The sequence below is a fragment of the Hypomesus transpacificus genome, chromosome 22 (assembly GCF_021917145.1).
Source record: "Hypomesus transpacificus isolate Combined female chromosome 22, fHypTra1, whole genome shotgun sequence".
Classification (NCBI taxonomy): Eukaryota; Metazoa; Chordata; class Actinopteri; order Osmeriformes; family Osmeridae; genus Hypomesus; species Hypomesus transpacificus.
Window position 1 is genome coordinate 15,030,851 of NC_061081.1, and position 25,902 is coordinate 15,056,752.

The window sequence follows — 25,902 nt, forward strand, 5'->3', positions numbered from 1 at the left end:
TCATGCCACATCCCTTTTCTAATCTGATCCTGCGAGTGTCTCTCATCTCCACCAGCTGTCAAGTCATCTGATTATACAAATGTTTATCTGACAGGTTCACACATCAGACAGGACTACATCCTGCCTAGTAACGCCATGTACGCTTAAAACCTTGCCCCCATTGGAGGGAGCACAAGTCACAGGTGCACTGATCCAGTGTCTGACACAAGTCGTTGTGGATAAACAATTCTGCTAAATAAGTAAATGAATAATTGTAGAAAGATGACTGTGCTTGGAGTGGCCACTGTCTATGGTGCTGATTTGGAGACACAATGTGTGTGTGTGTAAGTGTGTATGTTTGTACTGTATGCGTGTGTGTACATATGTTTGTGTGTGTGTGTTGATATGTGTATATGTGTTGATGTGTGGCATCAACACGAGGCTCAGATCACCTGACTTTTTTTTTACCGTTTACTAGGAGGAAGAAAATGCAAAACAAACAAAGAAGTTGTTACGCCCAACACACCACATACCTTTTGAAATCTTATCGCATGTCAATCATTTTCAGCAACTGTCAAGTTGTGACTGTTTAATTAAATTGTTGACTGACAGGTTCACACAATCAAACAGCTCTGGGCCTGGTAGTCACGCCATGCACGCTTAAAACCTTTCACCTTTGAAGGCAGGGTCACGGTTATAAAGTCCCAACCATTGAAAGATTCCACTGGGTTTCTTTCAAAATCACATAAACTAAAGGCTGGATTAAAAGTCTTGCCCCTCAACAAAACACACATTTGAGGAAATCACTTCCCTTGACCAGAAAAAAAGATATAGTTTAAACCCCTGTCTGGGATGCCTTTAATGGGGGTTCTTTGGGACAGATTCATGTGTCTGTCTGGCATTACTACATGTTTTAGTTTGTAGCAACCCAGGGGACTTGAAGGCCCGATACACCATAAAATAGGACTCAGACACGGGGGTTAACATAACTGTGTTTTTACTAAGGGTTTCAGGGTAAGGGTAGTGGGACAAACTTCAAATTAGGGGTCTTCCCATCCGGGGTCTGTAGTCCTTCATGGAGTGCGGTTCTGGGGGGGGTCAAAGCAGAGGGAAAGGTTAGTTGCAACACTCCTCCAGGGTTGTCTCTCTGGTTCTCTCCCTCCCCTGCGGCCTTGGGCTGGCTCCCTTTAAGCCCTCGCCTGATTGTCTGATGGGCTCCAGGTGTGACCAGTGCCATGTGCCCAGTGGCTGCAGCACCTCGACTGGCAGGTAGACTCCCTCTATCACCTCCCCCAATCGAAGTCGATGGACCCGCCTTCGGGGCCGGATTGGCTGGTCTGACTCCCCTGGTTTGCTACAAGTTGTCCCATTAAAGCCATTCAAACCTTAAACACAGGTATGATACAGAATGCAATTGGCCTTCATTGAAATCAGCACAATGTGATCTTGATGGCACAGAACAGAGGGAATCTGGAGAACAGGAAGGGGACACCTGTAGGTCAGGCAGGACAGGTGAACATGTTAACCCAGTTGAACATTTTCAGGGCTTCCAAGATTCCTGGAAAATGGGATTAGATGTTGTTGTTGATAGGCTCACAATTCTTGCCACCAAACACTACGATGACACCAGCCAAGCAGGTTTCAGTGCCAAGTCAACACTGCATCACTTTCATATTCCTGTTCTGACAGGTTCACATCGAAAGGGCCTGCCAGCCTGAGGGTTATGGAAACTGGTTTCTGGTTGGCAACTATATCCAGCTTTGGCAGACTGTCACAGATTGACATCCACTGGCGACCAGGTCCAACGTTGACCGACCCACGACCAGGCAGGTGCTGACAGCTCAAACCCCCCACACCACAGGGGATGTGTGGGGTGGGGGGGGACAGAGAGGGGAGAGCAGGGATTGGAGAATGCCAGGAGCAGCTACCAGTTACAGTCATAATAGAATGAGATCCCCACCGGTCAAGTGTGGACTAGTGCAGCAATTTAACAGAGCTAAAAGTGTTATTCGATGCAGCCCCACACACCAAGACAGCGACAGCCCCCCTCGGTCCGAACATGAAATCTGTTCCAGGGGAAAGAACTCTAAAATAGGTCACACTTATACGAATAAGGATGAAAACAACCAGTCCCCCGTTGTCTCCAACTAGTAACAGAAACTATAACAGTAACAATATACAGCAACGGAAACTATAACAGTAACAATATACAGTAACAGGTTTACTTTATTTGTAACATATAGATGGGCAATGTGAACATATAAGCTATAATTACAATTTAAAAGTTACATGTGATACACACATAGGCAAAAACACACCCCAGGTTTACATAGAAAGTAAATACACACATGCTTACCTTTAACAATCATAGAATTGCTAAACAAGAACGTTTTCAACCTAATTTTAAATGTCGCAACAGTATCAGCCTCTTTAATTGAGACAGGTAATTTGTTCCAGAGAAGAGGTGCTCTATATGAGAACGCCCTACCTCCAGCTGTTTTTTTCTTAATTTTGGGAATCACCAGATAGCCGGCATCTTGAGATCTAAGTGTCCTTGCGGGGCAATAGGGTGCAAGGAGACCAAAGAGCTACAGTGGTGCCAATCCATGCAGAGATTTATAAGTTAGTAGTAGAACTTTGAAATCAGCTCTGGGTTGGACAGGGAGCCAGTGTAAAGAGAAGATGTTATGTGATCAAACTTTCTTGATCTAGTCAATAGTCTAGCAGCAGCATTTTGCACCCGCTGTAATTTTTTTAGGAAGGTAGGCCTAATTGGGAGGCCAGAGAACAACACATTGCAGTAGTCCAATCGGGACGTAACAAATGCATGTACTCGTTTTTTAGCATCATCCTTTGAGAGGAATTTTCTTATTTTCTTATTACGTAGATGGAAAAATGCAGTTCTGGTAATTTGCTTAATATGGTACTCAAACTAAAGGTCTGGGTCCAATGTGATTTTTTACCAGCTGGCTTTGAGAGACTTTGATGCCGTCTAAGGTCAGATTGGATAAATTATTTCTGTATTTTTTAGGGCCGAAAATTTGAACCTCGGTTTTATCCGAATTAAGTAGAAGGAAATTTGCTGTCATCCAAGTTCTCACCCCGGAAACACATTTTTCCATAGCATGAGGTTTGTGGGTAGGCGAGTGCAGCGCTGCCATCTACTGTTGATAAAGAAAACTGCAAGGATTGTTTTTCATGCACATATACACATATACATCAGGGGTGTTCGATCCCGGTCCTCAGGGCTGCTGTCCTGCATGTTCTAGATGTTTCCCTGCTCCAGCACACCTGATTCTAATGAATGGGTTCTTATCAAGCTCAGCAGAATCCCCTTTATTGTTTATTTCATAATTTAATAGTAAAATTAAATTTTCAAGACAAGGGAATGAGGTTACACATTTTGTAATTGTGTCGCAAGTTTACAAACTGATGTGCGTGTTTTTTTGTTGAAAGAAATTGTTTCATCAACAAGAGGCAGGGCGCAATTCCTGAATCAAAACTATTTATATTCAACGTTTTTTTACTTAGTTTAAAAACACAATCTGTCAATGAGTAGTTATTAACCTTATCAACTGAGGTTGAGGACTGCACAGAATGAATCTGATGATAGATGGATGACTCAGTAAAAATCTGATAATAATCTTAATTTCTTTATTAGAGATAGATTTCAGCAAGCCTTGATTATTACATAAACAATCCCTGCTTTGGTTCCAGATACATGATGAAGTTAAAGGAAAAGTAGTATGTTGATTTAGTATACTTATTACCCAGTGTTCCCATTATTCTCTATAGTAAAAATGACTATATTGGAATGCAAACCTTCATAAACCGTAACCCACCATTTAATGCTTGTAGTTAATAATTTGCTGGGTGTTCTGTCATCATTTCCGAGGTTAAAACATTTAAAAAGACAGGAGACAGGAGAGAGCCTGAGCTGGTTGCCATAGGGATGGTCATAAAGCCATTCTGAGGGAGGTGTGACTTCATCAGCTCACTCCAGACTCTGGGCCCCTGGAGGTCAGGAACAAACACAGTGTTACCAGGGAGACTGTTTCCACGACAACATCTTTACTAATTGTGGCTGTGGTTTATACTCACAGGTGATTGGTCCGATGGTGACGGGCTTGAGGGGTACGAGTTCATCGACAGAGCGGACAGACCTTCCTGAACACATCTGTGGAGAGACACCAGAGAGTCAGAGAGACCAGAGAGTAAGAGACATCAAAGAGTCAGAGAGACCAAAGAGGCAGAGAGACCAGAGAGACCAGGGAATAGGGTGGGAGGACTCACAGGAGAGCAGGAGGAGTTCCTCTGGTCACACAGGTTGAGGCTGCAGTGCAGGTAGACGTCCCTGTAGTCCCCCTGGAACATGAACAGCAGCGCAGAGAAGCGAGCCTGGAGGGACAAGCCACTCTCCTCCATGGTCACCTGGCGACGGTTGACGGGACACTTGGAGGAACAGCGGGGTTAGACAAACATACAAACACATCCAAATCAGTCAGGTGGCTGAGCGGTTAGGGAATCGGTCTAGTAATCAGAAGGTCGCTGGTTTGATTCCCGGCCATGCCAAATGATGTTTTGTCCTTGGGCAAGTCACTTCACCCTACTTGCCTCGGGGGAATGTCCCTGTACTTACTTTAAGTCGCTCTGGATAAGAGCGTCTGCTAAATGACTAAATGTAAATGTACAAATACTTCTCTTCCCCTCTCCAGGATTACATACTTGTGCTGGATGAGGAAGTATTTCAGGATGTCATCAGGATCAGGGGAGTGGGTGGCGTAGCAGTCCTCCAGAACGACCACAAAGGCCTCAGCGTCCGTCTCTTCAACAGACACGCCCACATGCAGGATGGAGGCCATGGGCAGAGTGACCGGGCCTGCAGTGTAAGGAGCTGTGGAGTTGGCATCACGGAACAGAGACATGGAGGCCTTGGCCTGGGCACCCTCATCTCTCACCGCACCTTCAAGACTGACAAGATATGGAACAAGTAAACAACAATGTCAGAACACACAAGTGAAATTGTCAACTAAGTGTGTCAATGTTTGAGTTTGTGAGGGTCCACCTACTCAGGGGCGGCCTCACGCATCTGGGGCCCGTTTCAATAACTAATATGGGGCCCTACCCACATAAAACAAACATAATGGAGCAGAAAAAGCAGGACTCCTGTTGGTTTGCATCAATGGTATATTATTGTTTTACAAGCAATTCCAGCTTAATGAACAGGACAGCTCAACATTGAAATAATCCAACCTTATTTGATTAAAACGATATTTAATTATACAACGTTTTACGTTGGAATAGGCCTCGCCCTTTCACGCTTGGCAACTTCACCGCGTAATTGATTAGCGCAGTATATTTTCAGTTGTCTGGGCTGACTTAAAAAAAAACAGCTCAAACATCCCCTCAACCTGAATTATATAGCTAACAAGAGCAAAGAAGAAAAAGAGTCTAACGTGACACTAAACCGAATTTATCTAATAGCTCTACAACGAGCAGCTCACGGGGCGCACCGCTGTTGTCGCTGGTAGGGTTAGGCTAGGGTTGCCACCTCCAATGTGGTCAAATAAGGGACACCTTGGCAGTGGCCAATGTCGGGGGTAAATATTTAAGCGGGGGTCTGGGGGTTGTCCCCCAGGAGATTTTGGGTGTTAAATACTTAATTTCCTGCATTCTGGTGATTGTTTTCTTAACCAAATTGTGCTTTTTATGCATCAACTTAAATTCCTCTGCCACTCTAAACATAAAATTAATGCAGAGCTGCATCTATTATATTAAAGATGCTAAATAGGTAAGGGATAATGCCCAACGAGGTGTCCAATGTCATCTGATATTGGACGATGCGGAGGAGTGAACCGTCCGACGCGCGCGGAGTCCATTATCAGATGATATTGGACACCTCGAAGGGCATTATCCCGCTTTTATTACACGGCTGTTCTTAATGCTGTAGAAAGCTCCATTCACTTGAATGGGGCTTCCCAACGTTCTGCGGTCTGATATCTTCTGATAACAGACCGTTGCTATGAATAACAGACCGCTGTCAAGGAAAGTGGCCTTTTTGCTTCTGATTCACGTCTTTCGTAGCACTCCGCAAGTAGTCCGGTAACTTTTCAACCCCAGCGTACTCCGTTGCTTAGCGACGTCAGCTGATTTGAAGCCTAAAGAATGTTCAGTTTATGAAGTTCAACGTCTTTGGCGAACTATTTCTCTGCTGATCAACACTACGAATGGTAGTATACAAATAACTTGATTATTAGAATTAGGCTGTAAGGTGAACCCTGTTATCGCTTCATCACGTGTCGAACCGTGCCACCAAAATCCCATTACGCTCTTAAGAAACTAATTCTATATAAAACATAGACGCATCGACAATCGACTGGAATTTCAGCGACAAACTTTTTTTTGGTAGGTTAGCACGACTCTCTTTATTCTTTTTTTATGAGCTAAAGATTGTGTAGATGCCAGACTACGGAGCGGGAATCATTTTCTAAAATACTTTTGTGGTTCACCTTGTGGCCTAAATGCCAAGTCATTATAATCATCATCGACCGTGCTACACATGGTTTATTGTGGTTTACCGTATTCAAATGTGTTCGTTTAGTTAAATGTTTGCGTGCCTCCAATCAGTAAGTTCAATGGTATGTATTAAGTGTTCTCAGTAGCTATATGCCACATTGAGGTTTAAAAATACTGTGTTGCATACTGTTGGAATTAATGGTTAGCTAGTTATCTGATTCATCAGGCTGCGTTTGTAACTGCACTGGACGTTTACGTTCGCGTTAAATATGGCTTTATATACGAATGCCAAGTTGTAATCGTGCAAGTATTTTTCGTTTTTTGTACAGAAACACAAGAATTTTGACAGTAACATTTGAATTCTGAACAGGTTAAGGAATCTCTTTTGTAACCACTTTTGCATCTGTGTAAGTAAGGCCCTTGTAGATTCCATTGGTGTTAAAACTCAGAACACTGTTATTGTAACAGGTCATTTCCACTCTGGCAGTGTAGGGGAGATCAATTGTAACTTTACCAATCGTGATGTCAATATTTACAGTCTTCCCAGCAGGAACCTTAACTGGGAAGGACAGAGTCTCAGTATGAGATTTTTCTTCTTCTAAGCCATGTGTGCTTTCAGTTCCCACAGTGAAGCCAAACCCAGAAGAGACTTCTGCTACCTCAGGGATTCCTGCGCTTATTCCAAAGTGAAAGTTTGCTTCTAACTTGTTGGTCACAGACCACGATGATTTTTTGGTGATTGTTTCAGACGCTTCAATTTTGTGTTGTTGAGTGACAGTAGATTTGTTTTTGTAAGTCATGGACTTGATTTCCCTAACAGCCACCTGGGGTATAACATCATGCAGTGTTGGGTAGTGGACATCCTTTCGTGTCCTCCAATGCTTAGTAACGGTGTAAGGTATAACATTTCTACTCTTGATGTAAACCTTCAAAAGAAATGGAATGAATTAATACATTATAGAAGTCAAATTCATATTTTATCCAGAAATGACATCCAGTATTTTGACGACTCATCAAAATAGTTTGCCTGTGCCTTCCCTATAGACATCTCCACATATGCACAATGTACTTTGGCATTCACTCTGAAGGCTAACAAATATGTTTTGTGATAACCAAATGGTGAGTAGACAACCCTTCAGCATAGATACACCTGCAGCCTTGGAAAGTTACAAAATCAGCTACCTGCTGGAATCAAGTATTTTACAACTGGGCATTGTTTTTAAATAAACTATAGATCACGTTTTAATGCAACATTACGTTTGAGCAGAAACCTAGCAGCATGCATAACTTGACTATGCCACACTACGTTAGAATTGTATATCACATGGGAAGTTTTCTTAGAATGGTAGTTTAACTAAACGTACCTTATTTAGTGTCCAATATGCCTCCTGTAACGACCGCGGGGAATTTGAGTTACAATGATGGCTCCTGCAATCAATTGTAAACAACTCATTTAAACAAATAGGGGGGTAGGACTATTCAAAGTGTTCAGACTTGAATTCATCATTAACTCAGTCCCTTACTGAGTTAATGATGAGGTCCACAACTTTGCAGCTGTTATTAACAGACAAAACATGTAAAAGGCTGCAGTGTTGCATGGCAGAACATGTAGTCCTATTTATATTAACATTGGAGAAATATACGCAACAAGGTATAATGCTTTACATCAGATACTTACAGGGTCGTTGGGAATAAGCAGCAAAAAGTTGTATTGTGCCTCACGAGACAGATTTGTCAAGTTAACAGCTCGGCTATTCAAACAGAAACAAAATGCATTAGAGTTAAAATCCCTATAGGGATATATCCCCTCCTACTGTATGCTAATATGTTTTCATTTTTTACCATGCTGAGGTTAAATCATTCACAGGCACGTGCAGAAGGGAGGTTCTGGGGGCCAGCCCCCTTATCCTGTTCAACATTATTTTCCAGTGCCCCTCTCAACATGAATTAATAAACAATTATATTGTGTTCAAATAATTTAAATTCAAATTAACACGAAAGCGTGCACAAAACTGTTGAAAATTAATCACAAGAAAGTTCGAAAATGTTCCTATGTATTTGTCCGACTAGGGACAAATCTCTCTCCTCCTCTAGCTGATCATAACACTGTATTCTTTTAACACTTATATTTATACACACTATAAAAAGTAACTGTACAAATTCTTATTTAATCAGTCGTTTGGATCAAAAAAGCTATTTATATCTTAATAAGCCAACTAGTGAGTATGACATGATTATCTAATGAGGGGACTACATATCACTATGGCTACATTTGATTAAACTACAATACCCATGAAGGTTAGGGGGATATCTTACCTGCACTCTGCTCTCTCCCCAACCTGGTGTCAGTCCTGCAATCTCCTTGAGGTTCCTTTGAAGTTGCAGAGAATATTCATCAGCATTAATCAAAGTGTACTGTATAAATGAGGTGAATGATTATGAACTTTAATTAAAGTTTAATTAAACTTTAATTAACTGCATACACCAGACAGTAAACGTTATGTAATTATTAGCCTACCCTGGTGGCTGAGTTTCACACTCATTGCTGTTGCCGGGCTGGGGGTCAGACGTAGTGTCCTCTTCAACACGCTTCGCCATAAATCCAAATGAGGATAGTTTTGACAGCTTTGCCACCCTTACATCTTGCTCTTTTCGTTCCTGCCGCTTTCTGGAGCCACTTTTATGTTAAAGGGAATGGCATGGGGTAGCCTAATTCGCTTCAAAACGCTAATGCAACACAACTGTAGTATCCCAACAACAACTGTCTGTGGTATTCCAACAACTGGATGGGAACAATCGTGTGTGGGTGGGCGGGAATCTTTGACAACAATATTACCCAGACATCCTTGCTATTTTTCGAGGGCAATATTACTTATTAAAAACGAGATTTGTTTCATTCAGCAAAAGGCAAATGAGGAAAAATGAATTATTTGCTGTTGTTAACACTGACTGTTTTTAAAATGTTTATTGGGCAGGTGATAGCTCAAAATTCTGAATAACTGACACCATAATTGAGAAATGTTTGCGAATTGATAAAGCTGGATCATATGTGATCCACAACTTGCGGTTTAAGAGCGGTGCAAGGGGCCCGGTCAGATTGCCTTAAGGGGCTGTAATGGAAATGTTGGTCATATGCATAGATATATGTGTATGAAATCTATAATCTTCTATGTTCATTGGTAAGAGACAGGAAGGCAAGATAATTAAGTTGAGTTCAAAGGAATGTGAGGTGCTGATGGCTCTGTGGGCAGCTTGCCCTGGGGGAAGGGTGAAGCATTTTATATGGCCTTCTGTCCTCTGGTTACTGTAAGGGGTCAATGAGACAGTTGCTCTGAACTTTGGCTAGAAGGACTGTGTCCTGTTTCATTGTTTGTGTTCATTAAAAGTATTGTTTGAAGATGGTCACACAAAGGACAGTTGACCATTTGACTGGTCAACCCCTGTGGCTTTATTATCTACTGCTCTGGAGAGAGCTGTGACATCAAAGAACTTTGGGACACATAGGAGATGTATTGTTTCAAACTGTCACTAAGTTGAGTTAGCCAATCACAGAGTTTGCTACATTGATTGATTGACCATATAGAATGCCATTTGATCTTAAGTTCATATAAGGCAGTGCATGTGTGCTGGCTGATCATCACTCCTGCGAACGACCTGTGTGGATGGCACACCTCCTTCGCTGTGATTGATCAGCAAAGCTTTGTTTATGTAATTGTATAGTCTAATAAATTGTATTAAAACCATATCCCTTGACTATTCAGATCTACACAGTGCCACTCGAATTCTTCCCTAACAGGGCCCGGTCAGGTTGTCTCACTTTCACATCGAGGACGGGCCCCCTTTCGCCACGGGCCCTAGTGCAGCTGCACTCCTTGCACTCCCTATAGTTACACCACTGCATCAAAGGTAGGCCATGTTATTTAAAAACCTTTCGGCCGCCGTGCCAACTGATTTTCTTCCGGCCGCCGTGCCACTGTTTTGTAACCCTAGCCTATATGTTATAGTGTTGTGCAGAATGACTGGTCAATCTGTGGGCTAAATATACCAACTCAACGTTATTATGCACAATTACCGTAAAGAGTGCAGCAAGGGCTGGATCAAATAGTGCGTACTGACCAACACAATTCCATATAGGCCTAATGCTGTGTGCGCGATGTATCGTGTTTTTTCTGACGAGTAATTGGGGTCAGAGGGCCAAGGTTTAAAAGTCACGGTTCTCTACTGCTTTGTGCATCTGATGCAACAGATGTTATAACAGAGAAGGCTGTGGCGTTGTTTCTTTTACACCCCCTGCTGGTTCTCCTGTGTCGTCCTGCCTAGACCCTCCACACCTGCCACCCTCATCATCCTGCAATACATCAACCCGGCTTTACAACCACTCCTTGTCAGATGGTTGTCACACATCATTAAAGTCAGACCAGCCCTAATGATTGGACGGTATTTGGACTGAATGCAATGATTGGACAGCTGCTTGTCTGTCTGTCTACCTACCTCCCAGCAGTAGTCAGGAAGAGCGTTCATGGCTTTGAATGGAGCGGTGAGATATTTTGGTTTGAAACCTCCTGAAACCCGAGCAAAAATGGCAAGGTTTGCTAAATTATCAATCAATTAACCTATCAATATTTCTTAAGCGATGTAAAGATGTTCTAGTTATATTTTTGATGTGGTTTTCTAAATTAAGATCAGTCAAATATGACACTTTTCCAGCCTGGTACTTGGTGTTAAGTGACAGTGTTTTGAAATGTGTAGATAGTCTCTTTCTTTCTGCTTTCTCACCGATGACTAATACCTCTGTTTTATTTTGGTTGAGCTGGAAAAAGTTCTGTCACGTCCATTCATTTATATCAGCAACGCAATTTACCAAACAATCAATAGAGCTATAATTGTTGGGTGTGACAGAAACAGAGCTGCTTAGCTACGGTAATTAATGTTTACATTTACATTTAGTCATTTAGCAGACGCTCTTATCCAGAGCGACTTACAGTAAGAACAGGGACATTCCCCTCGAGGCAAGTAGGGTGAAGTGCCTTGCCCAAGGATACAACGTCATTTGGCACGGTGGGGAATCGATCCGGCAACCTTCTGATTACTAGCCCGACTCCCTCACCGCTCAGCCATCCGACTCCCTTGCAACCCCTTGGTTGTGCCTCCTAATGACACTACCAAGGGGTAACATGTATAGACTAAAGAGTAAGGGTCCTAACATTGATCCTTGAGGGACCCCACAGGTCATACAAATGTTTTGGTTGTTGAGCTGTGGTCACCAAGGACGTCAAAATATTCCCGGCCTGTTAGACCCTAAACCAGTTGAGGACTGGACCAGAGACACTGACACTACTCTCATATGAATATCCTGTTCTGTAGTGTCAAAAGCTACGCTCAGATCCAGAAGGGCAAAGACAGAGCTTTTTGGAGTCAGCATTCATTTTAAAGTCATTTACAACCTTGACTAATAACTTTTCTGTACTACGATGGGAATGAAAGCCAGACTGGAATGTGTCAAAGGTACAATGTTTTGCTGTGCGGGTTGAGGCCTGTTTGAGTGCAGCAACAGAGAGGTAGTAGGTCTTACCTAAAGCAAATGGACCCCGTCCATATTTTCCACACTCTGTATCCCACCGTGACAGCCACCATGGGGTTACACAAGCTGTAGATACTATCAGTAAAGTAGAACGAGACAACACCAGGCTGATTCAGATGACTGGAGGTTTACTGTAACGTGTTCATCACTACATCGTACAACTCATTAACTCTCCCAGCCTGTAGGGGGCAGCATTCATTCACTAACATAATTGTTGATTGTTGTTAAAAGCAGGATCACGGAGGAGGAGGATGGAGGAGAGACCAGACTGACCAGTCTTTCTCCATGTCTCTCCTGTGATCTCTCCATCTGTATGGTCACCACGACAACCGCGACGAGACCATGACATGGTTTACTGTTTTTTAGGTAACACCATTTTTGTTCATGGGTAGTAAGTGCTATTTCCTAATTGCTTATGCCTCAAAAGTATGGAAAGCCTTCTAATGCTATTTCAATTCCAGTTCCATTCTTGTTCTATAGTTAAAAAGCATTTGTGCATTTACCTATGATTGTGTATGAAAGTTGTTAAATGTAATTTTCTATAAAAAAGGAATTCTATACTAAAATCCTTATTACATGTATGGAGTTTTTGTAACTTTTGTGATGTTAGTTATTATTTGGAAACAAAGTTAGATTTGATTTGATCTATTTTAAGCCACATTGTTCTTTGCAGTCTGACAGCAGATCACAGTCCTCTAACCACTTGTGTTCTAGAACACCGGGGTAGAGCTTCCTCTGGTAACCAGGAGCTCTGAGCACAAACCACAACAGCTTCTTAAGACGAACATGTTCGGAGTAGCTGGTTGAAACCACATTAAGGTGTTTACTCCTTCTGTAAGGGTCAAATCAAGACAATTCAGCACTACATATTTTCAGGGGTTTATTACAAAGCACAAAAGCATGATAACAAAATGCATCCTCTACACAAAAAGACATTTTGCAACAAAAAGGATTAAGCGACATTCCAAGTTAGACACTTCCCCCCAAAAAAAACAGTAAACCATGTCACAGTCTCGTCGTGGTTGTCGTGGTGACCACACAGTTGGAGAGATCATTGGAGAGACATGGAGAATGACTGGTCAGTCTGGTCTCTACTCCTCTTCCAGACTTCCTCCCTCCTCCTCCTCCATGATCCTGCTTTTAACAACAAACAACTATCACCACATACAACATCCTGCTATGACGACAGGGAAGAGTTGCAGTACAAAATCAAACAATATAATTTTTTGTAAACAGTTCATGTAGATAACGAGGTCTCTGTACAAAGTAACAGGTTTCTATTCAGAGATTCACTCCACCAATCAGTTAGCCACACAGTAATCTGACAGTGTGACATCTATCCAGGGGTTAACCATCAAGCAGGTGGGTGTGCAGGTGTGCTGTGAACCACCTTGCATGTATCCGACCCAGTAGGCACATGGGAGGAGGAGGGCAGTCAGAGCTCTGGACAGCAGCACCAGGACCCAGCTCAGACCACAGTCCCCATCAGGGTCTGGACACACCGGGCAGACAGGGTCTGGGGGCTCCGCTACACAGGAGGGAGGAGAGGGCAGGTTTAATCTATCTGCCTCTGAACTGAATGTTCACATTTCTCCTTAACGAAGCAGATGACAAGTTGTTTCAGGGAATAGCAGAGAAACACACGTTCCTACCAAACAAAATCCTGATGGTGTCATTTCCAAAGAGATAGATCATTTTAAGTTATTCTGAGGAATCTCAATTAGATTTATCTGTCGTTTAACATTCTGGAATAAATGAACAGAGACATTCTTACCAAATGAAAGACTGATGGTTATATCTCCATAAAGATAGAGCTTCTCCTCTTTTATCTTGTCTGGTGGTGTTTCCACCACCTTCAACGCCACAGTCCCACAATAGTAGAGTCCCAGGTCAGACTCAGTCACGTTCTCAATCAGGAGATCATAGGTGTTGTTGGACTTGTTCCACACCAGAGTAAAACCAGGGAAGGGGTTAAGAAGTTGGTCATATTGAAGGAACATGTTGTTTTTGTTGTTATTATATTCGGACATGACCAGAGTAGGCTGGTTCCTATGAGAGCAGTTCCTGTACCACACTACGTGCACCCCAGATGATACTCTGCAGTCACAGTGGAGAGTAACTTTGTCACCTGGTCTGACTCTCTGCTCCACCTCGGCTCCAGAGACCCCTGTCTCTCCACAGGAAGCAGCACCTGGACAGGAACAGGAAGGGTTTGGAACAGAGTTGAGGAAACATATTTATGAACAATGTTACTGTAATTCATATATATATGACAGGACTAGACGTTCCTTGTTTTCCGATGATCTCTCGATAAAGACTAGAAACAAGCTACTTGGATCGAGGAAGTGTAAGTAAGTAAGTAAGTAAGTAAGACTTTATTTATATAGCACATTTCATACAAGAATTGCTGCTCAAGGTGCTTTACATAAAATCAATAAAAACAATAATACAAGTGATAAAAGTAATGATCTAAAACATACAACAAACCAGACTAGCCGCACTTTGTCTGCGTATCAGTGGTCCTGAGTTTACTTACAGAAGAGTGCAGTCAGAGCGACACACAGACACAGCCTGTCCATCTCCAGGTCTGACACTGACTGACAGAGAAGCAGGTCTTTGACACATGTTTCCGTCAAATCAAGAACACACTCACCTGTAAACAACAACAACACCAACATAATCACCTGCAATCAACACAATTTAAATGTCTGTGCACAGATCCCACATACCACTATCCTACCTTGAAATGGTTTAAACAATACAATGATTACATCAGCAAAGTGTGTTCTAGGTCTTGTAGTTGTTGGGGTGATGGTGGCGTCATGATACACTGATAGTGGTCGAATGGACCCAATTGGTGAGACAGAATAACCACAAACTAAACTTTCCGTTGACGCTTGCTATGAGAGCTGTTCACACCCGTATGTCTTAAAACCTTCAAAGAAAAAACCCAAACTGAGATGTTTCCATTGCATCTAACCAATCGCTGCACGTATGTCCTTTAATGGTGCTGTGGATGGGGACATCGTAACGGAAACATGCGTCAAAGACCTGCTTCTCTGTCAGTCAGCGTCAGACCTGGAGATGGACAGGCTGTGTCTGTGTGTCGCTCTGACTGCACTCTTCTGTAAGTAAACTCAGGAACGTCATGTCCTGTCATAGAGATTTAATTATGATTATTAATTTTGAATTACAGTAACGTTGTTCATAAATATGTTTCCTCAAGACTCTGTTCCAAACCCTTCCTGTTCCTGTCCAGGTGCTGCTTCCTGTGGAGAGACAGGGGTCTCTGGAGCCGAGGTGGAGCAGAGAGTCACACCAGGAGACAAAGTTACTCTCCACTGTGACTGCAGAGCATCATCTGGGGTGCACGTAGCGTGGTACAGGAACTGCTCTCATAGGAACCAGCCTACTCTGGTCATGTCCACATATAATAACAACAAAAACAACATGTTCCTTCAATATGACCAACTTTTTAACCCCTTCCCTGGTTTTACTCTGGTGTGGAACAAGTCCAACAACACCTTTGATCTCCTGATTGAGAACGTGACTGAGTCTGACCTGGGACTCTACTACTGTGGGACTGAGGAGAAGAAGGTGGTGGAAACAGACAAGATAAAAGAGGAGATGATCTATCTGTATGGAAATATAACCATCAGTCTTTCATTTGGTGAGAATGTCTCTGTTCATTTATTCCAGATTGAGTAAATGGCATTGCTCGGATTGAGTAAATGAGGTTCCTCCGATTGACTGAATGAGGTTCCTCAGATTGACTGAATGAGGTTCCTCAGATTGACTGAATGAGGTTCCTCAGATTGACTGAATGAGGTTCCTCAGAATGACTGAATGAGGTTCCTCAGTATGACTGAATGAGGTTCCTCAGATTGACTGAATGAGGTTCCTCAGATTGAGAACTGAAGGAATAACGTGTCTGTGTGCTGTTCTTGTTCTCTGCTTCCACCGTGTTAGTTCCAGAGCCGGCTCCTTCAGGGCCAGCCTGTCATCCTGATCCAGAGAAGGATCTATACTGGATCCTGCTGCTCACTCTGTGTCCTGGCTCTGCTCTCCTCTCCTCCATCCTCTCCTCCATCCTGGTCTACCACTACTGCTGCAGGACCACCGGTACTCTCACCCTCCCTCACTGCCTGTACTCCTTTTCTCTGTCTGGTCTCTCCTCCTCTCTCACTGTCTGTACTCCTTTTCTCTGTCTGGTCTCTCCTCCTCTCTCACTGCAAGTACTCCTTTTCTCTGTCTGGTCTCTCCTCCTCTCTCACTGTCTGTACTCCTTTTCTCTGTCTGGTCTCTCCTCCTCTCTCACTGCCTGCACTCCTTTTCTCTGTCTGGTCTCTCCTCCTCTTTCACTCTCTGCACTCCTTTTCTCTGTCTCACATTCTCTCACTTCTTCCTCACATACGAATTCACAAGGACTCACTTTGATTACCAACTGATTTGCTAAAACGTAAATACCCTTTAACGAATATACTTTCAATTGAAAAGTTCCGAATCATTTGTCAGATCATTCTCCTTAATTATACAGCACACTTTGACTAATGCTGATGAATCTTCTCTGCAGCTTCAAATGAACCTCAAGGAGATTGCAGGACTGACACCAGGAGGAGAGAGAGCAGAGTGCAGGTAGGATATCCCCCTAACCGTCATGGGTATTGTAGTAGTAGTGTCAAAGGCTAGTGTTTGTAGAATTGTAGTACTTGTTTTGGTTACCCACAATGTTTGGGGCTATCTCGTTGTTGCTCACAGCAGTAAAATACAAGCTCTCCCACTGATAGTCAAAGTAAATACTCTCTTGGAAGTCGCTTTGGATAAAAGCATCTGCTAAATGAATACATGTAAATGTAAATGTAATAAGACATTCTACTGAACTGTCATGAGGGACCTCTGACCTCCAGCAGGAAGGAGACCAGTGTTACGCTGCGCTGGATTTCCCCCAGGGACAGAGGATACCACAGAAGAAGAGGAGGACTCAGAGCTCTGACTTCAGTACCTACTCAGCCATCAAGACTAGTGGGGTCTGACGAGAGGGAGCTGCACTTGCAGCACCAACCATGACCACAAGGAGGAGGGAGAGGGAACATAAAACAATTTGTTGAAATGTTTGATTTGAAATGTTTACAACAAAACTAGTTGGCTTATTGAGATAGACATTGCTTCTTTTGATCCAAAGACTGAGTCAATAAGAATTTGTACAATAAATTTTTATAGTGTGTATAAATGTAAATGTTTAAAGAATACAGTGTTATGATCAGCGACACCTGTTACAATAAACGACACAATTATTACATTTAAATGTGTTGTCTAAAGAAATACTGGCTCCATTATGGAGTTCAATTATATTTTTGTGGAATTGTATGTATCACTGTTTATAGTCAAAGATCCTATTTTGATCCTAATAAGTCATATTTTAAGAGGTTTTTTTTATACCTTAAGCAATGTTTTGGATAATTTGTATTCATTGTGATCGGTTTGTTCTTTTTTTCTGTACAACAACGAGAATAAACTTACTGTGTATTCAAGTATAGACTACTGTAAGTGAAATAGTACAATTTTAGTTTACTTTTGTTATACTTTCAGGACATAAACTTAGAAAATTGTTTACTTGTATGTACTTTTAAGATGTACATTTAGAAAATTAAAAAAAACGTTTAAGTATACTAAGAAATATAAATAAATATTATACATTTATAAATAAGTCGTAAGTTTACTTTCATTCTACTATTTTATTATACTTCATTATCAAGGTTGGACAGCCTTGTGCTGTGTATGTATTTGTTCTTTAAAAACACGCAGTTTTGCTGCTCAGAAAGAATGGTCTTTAATATGTGATTAGGTTCAAATTCAATTAAACAAGAGTAGTCATCAATCAGAAGTTGTCAGGGAAAATCAATCAATCAGTATTTTAAGAGGTCCTAAGCATACAGTATTTCATGTGACTGTTAGTTTGCTAAACATCAGATTTAGGATGGTATATAGCTGTTGGTTACGGGCAGGGCTTGGCTTTGGGGAGGGGTAGGCAGCGCTCTGCCACAGCATGCATCTCCGCCACCTGGACACCTTTGTACGTCCCAGACACTGGGATGGTATGGACTCTCCCATCGGTAAACTCCCTGGAGAGTTGAGCTTTGTACGGGATGTCGAACTTGTTCGTCTTCCCTGCCATCTTCACCACACAGGAGTGGTTGGGAGGGACGGTGACTTTCACGGTGAGAGAGTGAGAGACGGTCTCAGTGAGAGAGTTGCCGTTGGTGAGAGTTTTGGAGTTTGAGTATTCAACTCCTGCAGAGACAGAGACGAACGGTACTGTAACTTCTATGGAGGCAGAGAGAGTCAGGCTGTTGGAGATGCTCGTCTCCCAGGAACTCTGTCTCTCTGTGCTCCCCTCCAGATGCACCTCCTGGTCTATGTCTCTGCAGTTATGGTTCTCCACTCTCATCTGATTGAACACGGTGGGTTGTTGGGAAAGCATGGCCAGATCATCAATGTGGTACTCAATGTTATGAATCCTCGTCTTTGATTGGCCTGTTTGCAGTGTCAGAATTTCACAATTTTCCTCACTGTGTCTACTCCTGTGCAGAAAACACAAAGAGGTGGCAATATAGGTCATTGATATACCATTAGGGGTTATCTTTATTTCACCTGGGGAAAAATGATGTATAGTTCCAATACCGAATAGATTTTTTCCAACATACGCGTTGTTACTGTCTTTATCCGCTGGCACTCCGTTCTTGAGGTATTTAGGTGCGAAAGCCTTCCACTCCAACAGCTCCAAGTTTTGTTCGTTGACCAGTATGTCAAACTCTGAGTATTTTTTGTCTCTTCCTAGGTAGGAGCCATAGCAGAATGAGCCTAAGGAAGGGTTATAGTAACCACTGACCATATCAAAGCTACAGATGTAGTCCTCTCGTCCTGTTCCAGGGATGTGGACCTTCACAGCCCACTGAGGCAGAGAGCCAGACCATCGCACCCATTTCAGGAACATGTTGTCCTTGTTATTCACTCTACTATTTGATCTGAGTCGAGCCCTCCCCCAGGGAGCCTGCTTTCCTTCTACCGTGGTCTCCCCTGTTTTGGTGGAGCTTGTAGTGATAGGCTTGATGGAAAGCTTTGGGTACCCATCATCGTCCTCAGCAACGGTGCTCTGCAGCAGAAAAGTATAAATGACCAAATCTGGCAGGTTCATGTTTTGCTTCATCACTCACTCACACACACACACTCACTCACTCACTCACTCACACACTTATTTTTGCACCATACCCAGTCACATCTCACAACAAACCTCACACACTCACTCATTTACTCACTTTCAACTCATCGACGAGTATGTCAAACTCTGAGGATTTGTCCTCCTTCCCATCGCAGGTGTGAAAGCAGAATGGGCCTTTGGAGGGGCTGTAGAAGCCAGTGGTCATGTTGCAGCCAGTACGAGGAGCACAGATGTAGTCCTCTTCTCCTGTTCCATTGATGTCGACCTTCACAGCCCTCTGAGGCAGAGAGCCAGACCATTCCACCCTTTTCAGGGACACGTTAGCCGTAGTGTAGAGGCGAACTAAACTAACTGATTCGATTCGACCCATCATCAGGGGAGGCTGTGTTGCTTCTACCGTGGTCACCACTGTCTTGGTGACGGTTTGAGTGACAGTCTCGTTGGAAAGCTTTGGGGACCCATCATCGTCCTCAGCAACAATGCTCTTCAGCAGAAAAGCACAGATGACCAAGGCTGGCAGGTTCATGCTTTGTTTCTTCATTTCTCTCTTATCGATGTCTGTTTCTCCCCAGAGAGACTGTCACTTTTATGGCATTTTAAGACATTGCCTTGTGAATGATATACTGAAAAACAAATAGTCTGTGAACAGTGTTCCCTGGTGGTTCCTAGAGTTGTTTACACTTACTGTCCTTATTGAACCTCAGATACACTAGGCTTGTTAAACGTTAACTAGATTATCCAATTCCTACATTTTCAAACTACCTTAGCCAAAAACAAACTCCAAAAACAGAACTTTTCTCTACCGTGCAGTCAATCTTTGGAACAAACATCAGATATCTGTCCAGTCTCGCAAACTTCAAAAAGGCAATTCACCATTTGTTCGCAAGCTAGATGAATAGTTGTTATGATGATATTCTGCCGGAGGTTGGGCCAAGGAACGCACCACAATGAAAAAGAGTTGACTTTGTTTATTAATCGAGCTGCTCGGATCACACCATCAGTCCACAACAGAGTGATAGGCATGAGTGAGAAACATGTCTCTCAGATAGACATTATATATGAGCTGGACCATACAAATATAGTAACCACCAAAACATGTCCTTAAATGGTAGACATTCCACAACTTAAGGCATAGGAAGAACACCGCACAGGTGGTGCAGCAATCACTCATTGTTTATACTATTTTCTGCATGTTGCTCTGTCCAAAGGTTAAAGTGCACATTCTCCTATCTATATGTGTATTGTCCGAGACCTGCTGCGTGACCTCTTGACCACAGCAAGAGACTCAAGCTTCTCTGTACACAGAAAATCTGCCTATCAATAGTTATGGGATTTTTTAAAACAAAAACAACTCCAAAAACAGAACTTTTCTCTACCGTGCAGTCAATCTTTGGAACAAACATCAGATATCTGTCCAGTCTCGCAAACTTCAAAAAGGCAATTCACCATTTGTTCGCAAGCTAGATGAATAGTTATGGGATTGTATTTTTTTTTTTACTGTATGTCTTATGTGATGATTACGTATGACTGTTTCTTTGATCTGTAATCTGTATATATATATCATACATGTGTGTATTTGTTAATTGTTCGAACCCTGGAAGATAAGCCCTGTTACGTCCCTCGCCCTGCTTGAATGTGTGTTCTGTATTGTTGTGTGCTTAATGTCTTCCCTTCTGTTTCCCCTCATTCTCGTTGCTGTAACCAGGTGCCCGTCAGTGATTGGCTCCCGTCTCCATTCCCCGTCACCGGTGCACCTACACCCATCCATCTCCATCCGTGATTGGCTGTCGTCATCACTTCCCCGCCGCTAACGCCCTGCACTCCTCCAATCACCTGTCTGTCCACATTTAACTCTTTTCTGTCCGCTGGTCGGTAGTCTCTAGGTCTGTTCTATTTACCAAACTCCTTTCTTGTTTTAAATTGAGTAGTTGCTTGTGTGATTTGCCATCTAGATTAGATTCAACTTGCATCAAGTAGGCTACTACAAATATATATGTTCAAGTTCAAGTCTTTTATTGTCAGGTGCACAGAACAACACACGGTCCGACTGGGCACGGAAATTCTTAGGACAGGAAGCAAAGAAACCTGGCGTAACATATAAGTACACAGAACATAACACGTTGTTAAAGTGGTAAATTGCAAGTGGGCTGATGAATATATTTTTTTTTTAACAAGTCTCATTTACATCAACAGTTGAAAGTTAAATGTTCAGTAGAACAATAGTCCTCAATCATTAGGCTACAGTACGCAGCTAGCATAGCCATTTCTAGCTCTGCTTCACAATATGGCGGCCTATTGTTATAGGTTAATCATGTAATACATGAATGTTAATAAAGTTTGAGACATATACATGATGCATCACACCAGTAACCAATTGATATTATGTGTTAGTATACCGAAAATGTCAGTAAATCGAGATGGTGCTGCTGTCTGTCCCGTCGAAAACCATTCAAACAGGAGCTGTTCGTGTTTTTCACCGCTCTTTCCTGTTAAAAGACAGACAGTCCGTTTGTCCAATCAGGAGGGTCCGTCTTCTGGCAGAGGCCCTACCTTTTCCGTCAAAAGTTAATGTTGTTGTGTTTTCCTATTTGCCGTAGTTTTTTTCAATTTGCCGTTGTGTTTTCCTATTCGCCGTTGTGTTTTGCACTTCAGGGCCGACGTACAATAAATCAATAAACCAATGATCGTCAGACAGTATCCGACCAATTATTTTGATCGATTTGTTGACAGGCTATCCACCTTGTTATTAGGATACGCGTTAGGATAAGTACAGTGCCCTCCAAAAGTATTGGAACAGTGAGGCGAATTCCTTTATTTTTGCTGTAGACTGAAAACATTTGGGCTTGACATCAAATAATGAACGTGAGACCAGAGATCAACGTTTCAGCTTTTATTTCCAGGTATTTACATCAGGATCTGATGCACAACTAAGAAAATATCACATTTTGTTTGAATCCACCCATTTGTCATGTGAGCAAAAGTATTGGAACAGATATACTTAAAACATATTTAAGTGAATAAGACTTAATATTTAGTTGCAAATCCTTTGCTTTCAATAACTGCAGCAAGTCTGTGACCCATTGACGTCACCAAACTTTTGCATTCTTCCTTTTTGATGCTTTCCCAGGCTTTCACTGCAGCCTCTTTCAGTTGTTGTTTGTTTTGTGGGGTTCCTCCCTTCAGTCTCCTCTTAAGCAGGTAAAATGCAGGCTCTATAGGGTTTAAGTCTGGAGATTGACTTGGCCAGTCTAATACCTTCCATTTCTTGCCCCTGATGAACTCCTTTGTTGTTTTGGCAGTGTGTTTTGGGTCGTTATCTTGCTGCATGATGAAGGCTCTGCCAATCAGTTTGGTTGCATCTTTCCTTAAATTGGCAGACAAAATGTTTCTGTAGACTTCCGAGGTCATTTTGCTGCTGCCATCATGTGTTACATCCTCAATGAAGATTAATGAGCCCGTCCCAGAAGAAGCCATGCAAGCCCAAGCCATGACATTACCTCCACCGTGTTTCACAGATGAGCTTGTGTGTTTGGGATCATGAGCAGTTCCTTTCTTTCTCCAAACTTTAGCCTTTCCATCACTTTGGTAAAAGTTAATCTTTGTCTCATCAGTCCATAAAACTTTGTCCCAGAATTTTTGAGGTTCATCTCTGTACTTTTTGGCAATTTCCAGCCTGGCCTTCCTATTCTTCTTGCTAATGAGTGGTTTGCATCTTCTGGTGTAGCCCTTGTACTTTTGTTCATGAAGTCTTCTGCGAACAGTAGATAGTGATACCTTCACTCCTGCCATCTGGAGGTTGTTGCTGATCTCACTAACAGTTGTTTTAGGGTCTTTCTTTACAGCTCTCACAATGTTTCTGTCATCAACTGCTGATGTTTTCCTTGGTCTACCTGTTCGACCTCTGTTACTTAGTACACCAGTAGTTTTCTTCTTCTTCAGGACATTCCAAATGGTTGTACTGGCTATGGCCAATGTTTCTGCAATGGCTCTGATTGATTTTCCATCTTCTCTAAGACTCACAATTGCTTGTTTTTCACCCAAAGACAGCGCTCTGGTTTTCATGTTGTTTTCACCTCTGAATACAGTCTGCATATACAAAACCTATCTAACCCAATCTGAACCTGAGTGTAGACATTCAGTGGTATTTATTGATTGAATAATGTATGTAATAGGACACACCTGGGCAACAAAACACACCTGTCAGTCACATGTTCCAATACTTTTGCTCACGTGACAAATGGGTGGGTTTGAACAAAAAGGTGATATTTTCTAATTTGTGCATCAGATCCTGATGTAAATACCTGGAAATAAAAGCTGAAACGTTGATCTCTGGTTTCACATTCATCGTTTGATGTCAAGCCCAAATGTTTTCAGTCTACAGCAAAAATAAAGGAATTGGCCTCACTGTTCCAATACTTTTGGAGGGCACTGTATATTTCAAGCTTTTTTCTCTCTTCAAAGCATGTATCCATGTCCCTGTGTCTCTATCCTGTCTGGAGGCAGGGCTGGAGGCAGGGCTGGAGGCAGGGCTGGAGGTGAGCAGTCCCTGTCCGTCTATGGAAGTCCTCTCATGTCCCTGTCTCTCTGGACATCCTCCCATGTCCCTGTCTCTCTGGACATCCTCCCATGTCCCTGTCTCTCTGGACATCCTCTCATGTCCCTGTCTCTCTGGACATCCTCTCATGTCCCTGTCTCTCTGGACATCCTCCCATGTCCCTGTCTCTCTGGACATCCTCTCATGTCCCTGTCTCTCTGGACATACTCTCATGTCCCTGTCTCTCTGGACATCCTGTCATGTCCCTGTCTCTCTGGACATCCTCCCATGTCCCTGTCTCTCTGGACATCCTCCCATGTCCCTGTCTCTCTGGACATCCTCTCATGTCCCTGTCCCTCTGGACATACTCTCATGTCCCTGTCTCTCTGGACATCCTGTCATGTCCCTGTCTCTCTGGACATCCTCTCATGTCCCTGTCTCTCTGGACATCCTCTCATGTCCCTGTCTCTCTGGACATCCTCTCATGTCCTTCCTCTCTAGGTCCAGCAGATGGAGAGCGAGCTGACATGGGAGCAGATGCAGGAGAGTGAGGCGGCGCTGAGGGAGAGGAACTTCCAGAGGACCTGAAGAAGGAGCTCAGCCACACCACGTACGACCCAGCAGCAACACTCAACACCAGATCTAATCAACTCATAATGTTACTACTGACCCAGCAGCAACACTCAACACCAGATCTAATCAACTCATAATGTTACTACTGACCCAGCAGCTACACCAGATCTAATCAACTCATAAAAATTATATTGAGTGTCTTAATGAGAATAATAATGGATGCGGTTTAATAAAGAAGGGTTGGGGTTAATTAATTACTAGGTTTCATATTACAGCAGAGACACAAAAAGGCACCACATGATGATGTCATGAACACAACTGCATTCCACACCATATCCAGTAAATTACAGTTGGGAAACATTTGTGCTGACCAGTTTTTATGTAACCTGTACTGTAACCGTGGCCAAATCTGGCAGGCGCATGTTTGATTTAGTAATTTCTCTCTGATAGATGTTTGTCTTTCCCCAGAGAAACTGTCACTTTTGGACTTTGCTTTGTAAATGATATACTGACAAATAAATAGTGTGTGAATACTGGTCCACTGGTTGGTTGCTGGAGTTGTTTAGATTTAACCTCCTGATTTAACCTATGGTCCACTAGCCTGGTTAAACATTAATGATCGGCAGACAGCATCCTACCAGTTAATTTGATCGATTTGTGTGACAGGCTATCCAACTTGTCATATGTGATTTAGTGTCACACAATTACATTTATAATGTATTTGTAGTTAGCAACAGTGATGGTAAGAAGTCATGCCTGCCACTGGTGTGTTGATGAGTGGGTAACATGCCTGTACTTGGAACAGCAGGATGTTCCGGCCACAGCCCGGCCTGTTCCCTGTCCCGTCTACGCCCCCTGCTGGGTGGGTCAGCCTGGGCCTCGACCTGAGGCTGCTGACCCCTCCGTTCTGCCTGACCGGACACATCCTCCAGCACTTGCCCCCTGCATCCTTGATGACCATCCTGCCCACACCGTCCGGTGTGGTCGTGGAGTGGGAGGGACAGGGTCCTGGAGAGTGCTGCTGGATTCCCCGCTGCCTCATACCGGATCCTACCCTTGTCCGGGATTTCCACCGGAAGCATCCTCACAGACCTGGTAGGTTGCCTGGTACTAACCGTTGAGGGGGGGGGGGTCCTGTTACGGCCACAGCCCGGCCTGGTTCCTGTCCATTTTACACCCCCTGCTGGTTCTCCTGTGTCGTCCTGCCTAGACCCTCCACACCTGCCACCCTGCACCTCATCATCCTGCAATACATCAACCCGGCTTTACAACCACTCCTTGTCAGATCGTTGTCACAGCTACTGTGGTAGGATGCACTCTTAGACCCTCAAGGATTACTTGGATGTTTGCCTTCTATAAACCTGTTCTTCTTTGTGGCCAGAATCATCATCCGTGTACCTGCCTGCCTGCCGACCGGCTGGTTCACAAGCTCAATTCTACACCTCAATAAATCACCTGGACTTACTGTAGCCTGTTGAGAAGCACTTTTTGTCATGTTTG

The 25,902-nt window shown here is 43.0% G+C and overlaps 5 protein-coding genes across 9 annotated transcripts; 1 reads left to right on the plus strand and 4 right to left on the minus strand.

The window, feature by feature from the left end:
* Positions 1–3,887: 3,887 nt before the first annotated feature.
* LOC124484114 (pancreatic secretory granule membrane major glycoprotein GP2-like) lies at positions 3,888–4,430 on the minus strand. Its single transcript, XM_047044845.1, has 3 exons — positions 4,273–4,430; positions 4,081–4,156; positions 3,888–3,993 (listed from the first exon to the last, which is right to left on the minus strand). Exons 1-3 carry the CDS (start codon positions 4,402–4,404, stop codon positions 3,974–3,976), a joined length of 228 nt encoding a protein of 75 aa, XP_046900801.1. The 5' UTR covers positions 4,405–4,430; the 3' UTR covers positions 3,888–3,973.
* Positions 4,431–6,849: 2,419 nt separating this feature from the next.
* LOC124484466 (aerolysin-like protein) lies at positions 6,850–8,414 on the minus strand. The gene is made up of 4 exons (XM_047045385.1): positions 8,338–8,414; positions 8,174–8,212; positions 7,860–7,923; positions 6,850–7,421 (listed from the first exon to the last, which is right to left on the minus strand). Exons 1-4 carry the CDS (start codon positions 8,412–8,414, stop codon positions 6,867–6,869), a joined length of 735 nt encoding a protein of 244 aa, XP_046901341.1. The 3' UTR covers positions 6,850–6,866.
* A 4,541-nt stretch (positions 8,415–12,955) lies between these two features.
* Positions 12,956–14,754, minus strand: LOC124484109. Of its 3 annotated transcripts, none has more exons than XM_047044837.1 (4): positions 14,613–14,754; positions 13,851–14,267; positions 13,467–13,604; positions 12,956–13,210 (listed from the first exon to the last, which is right to left on the minus strand). In XM_047044837.1, the coding sequence occupies exons 1-4, from the start codon at positions 14,752–14,754 to the stop codon at positions 13,128–13,130; spliced, it is 780 nt and encodes a 259-aa protein (XP_046900793.1). In that variant the 3' UTR covers positions 12,956–13,127. The 3 variants fall into 3 exon arrangements, with proteins under 3 accessions (XP_046900793.1, XP_046900791.1, XP_046900790.1); XM_047044835.1 differs by having other exon boundaries at positions 12,956–13,213; XM_047044834.1 differs by lacking the exon at positions 12,956–13,210 and having other exon boundaries at positions 13,329–13,604.
* Positions 14,755–15,057: 303 nt separating this feature from the next.
* LOC124484107 lies at positions 15,058–17,726 on the plus strand. 2 transcript variants are annotated; one of them, XM_047044831.1, is made up of 5 exons: positions 15,058–15,203; positions 15,336–15,746; positions 16,046–16,198; positions 16,650–16,711; positions 16,987–17,726. In XM_047044831.1, the coding sequence occupies exons 1-5, from the start codon at positions 15,071–15,073 to the stop codon at positions 17,107–17,109; spliced, it is 882 nt and encodes a 293-aa protein (XP_046900787.1). In that variant the 5' UTR covers positions 15,058–15,070; the 3' UTR covers positions 17,110–17,726. The 2 variants fall into 2 exon arrangements, with proteins under 2 accessions (XP_046900787.1, XP_046900786.1); XM_047044830.1 differs by having other exon boundaries at positions 16,984–17,724.
* Positions 17,727–17,891: 165 nt separating this feature from the next.
* LOC124484101 (natterin-4-like) lies at positions 17,892–19,866 on the minus strand. Of its 2 annotated transcripts, XM_047044819.1 has the most exons (4): positions 19,563–19,866; positions 19,393–19,532; positions 18,781–19,229; positions 17,892–18,657 (listed from the first exon to the last, which is right to left on the minus strand). In XM_047044819.1, exons 1-4 carry the CDS (start codon positions 19,834–19,836, stop codon positions 18,072–18,074), a joined length of 1,449 nt encoding a protein of 482 aa, XP_046900775.1. In that variant the 5' UTR covers positions 19,837–19,866; the 3' UTR covers positions 17,892–18,071. The 2 variants fall into 2 exon arrangements, with proteins under 2 accessions (XP_046900775.1, XP_046900773.1); XM_047044817.1 differs by having other exon boundaries at positions 19,393–19,866.
* Positions 19,867–25,902: the final 6,036 nt, after the last annotated feature.

What these genes read in the sequence shown, in the direction of transcription:
- LOC124484101 (XM_047044817.1), bottom strand. Translation starts at nt 19,836, where the DNA reads ATGAAGAAACAAAGCATGAACCTGCCAGCCTTGGTCATCTGTGCTTTT. An exon ending in TACTCGTCGATGAGTTGAAA is followed by an intron (nt 19,230 to 19,392) that starts GTGAGTAAATGA and finishes TTTCTGCTGCAG; the next exon opens with AGCACCGTTGCTGAGGACGA. An exon ending in GATAAAGACAGTAACAACGC is followed by an intron (nt 18,658 to 18,780) that starts GTATGTTGGAAA and finishes TTTTCTGCACAG; the next exon opens with GAGTAGACACAGTGAGGAAA.
- LOC124484466 (XM_047045385.1), bottom strand. Translation starts at nt 8,414, where the DNA reads ATGTTGAACAGGATAAGGGGGCTGGCCCCCAGAACCTCCCTTCTGCAC. An exon ending in TGCTTATTCCCAACGACCCT is followed by an intron (nt 7,924 to 8,173) that starts GTAAGTATCTGA and finishes AATTGATTGCAG; the next exon opens with GAGCCATCATTGTAACTCAA. An exon ending in CATATTGGACACTAAATAAG is followed by an intron (nt 7,422 to 7,859) that starts GTACGTTTAGTT and finishes TTTCTTTTGAAG; the next exon opens with GTTTACATCAAGAGTAGAAA.
- LOC124484109 (XM_047044834.1), bottom strand. Translation starts at nt 14,754, where the DNA reads ATGTTGGTGTTGTTGTTGTTTACAGGTGAGTGTGTTCTTGATTTGACG. An exon ending in CGCTCTGACTGCACTCTTCT is followed by an intron (nt 14,268 to 14,612) that starts GTAAGTAAACTC and finishes GTTCCTGTCCAG; the next exon opens with GTGCTGCTTCCTGTGGAGAG. An exon ending in AACCATCAGTCTTTCATTTG is followed by an intron (nt 13,605 to 13,850) that starts GTAAGAATGTCT and finishes CCTCCTGTGTAG; the next exon opens with CGGAGCCCCCAGACCCTGTC.
- LOC124484114 (XM_047044845.1), bottom strand. Translation starts at nt 4,404, where the DNA reads ATGGAGGAGAGTGGCTTGTCCCTCCAGGCTCGCTTCTCTGCGCTGCTG. An exon ending in GGAACTCCTCCTGCTCTCCT is followed by an intron (nt 4,157 to 4,272) that starts GTGAGTCCTCCC and finishes GTCTCTCCACAG; the next exon opens with ATGTGTTCAGGAAGGTCTGT. An exon ending in CACCATCGGACCAATCACCT is followed by an intron (nt 3,994 to 4,080) that starts GTGAGTATAAAC and finishes CCTGACCTCCAG; the next exon opens with GGGCCCAGAGTCTGGAGTGA.
- LOC124484107 (XM_047044830.1), top strand. Translation starts at nt 15,071, where the DNA reads ATGTCCTTTAATGGTGCTGTGGATGGGGACATCGTAACGGAAACATGC. An exon ending in CTACTGCTGCAGGACCACCG is followed by an intron (nt 16,199 to 16,649) that starts GTACTCTCACCC and finishes TCTTCTCTGCAG; the next exon opens with CTTCAAATGAACCTCAAGGA. An exon ending in GGAGAGAGAGCAGAGTGCAG is followed by an intron (nt 16,712 to 16,983) that starts GTAGGATATCCC and finishes TCTGACCTCCAG; the next exon opens with CAGGAAGGAGACCAGTGTTA.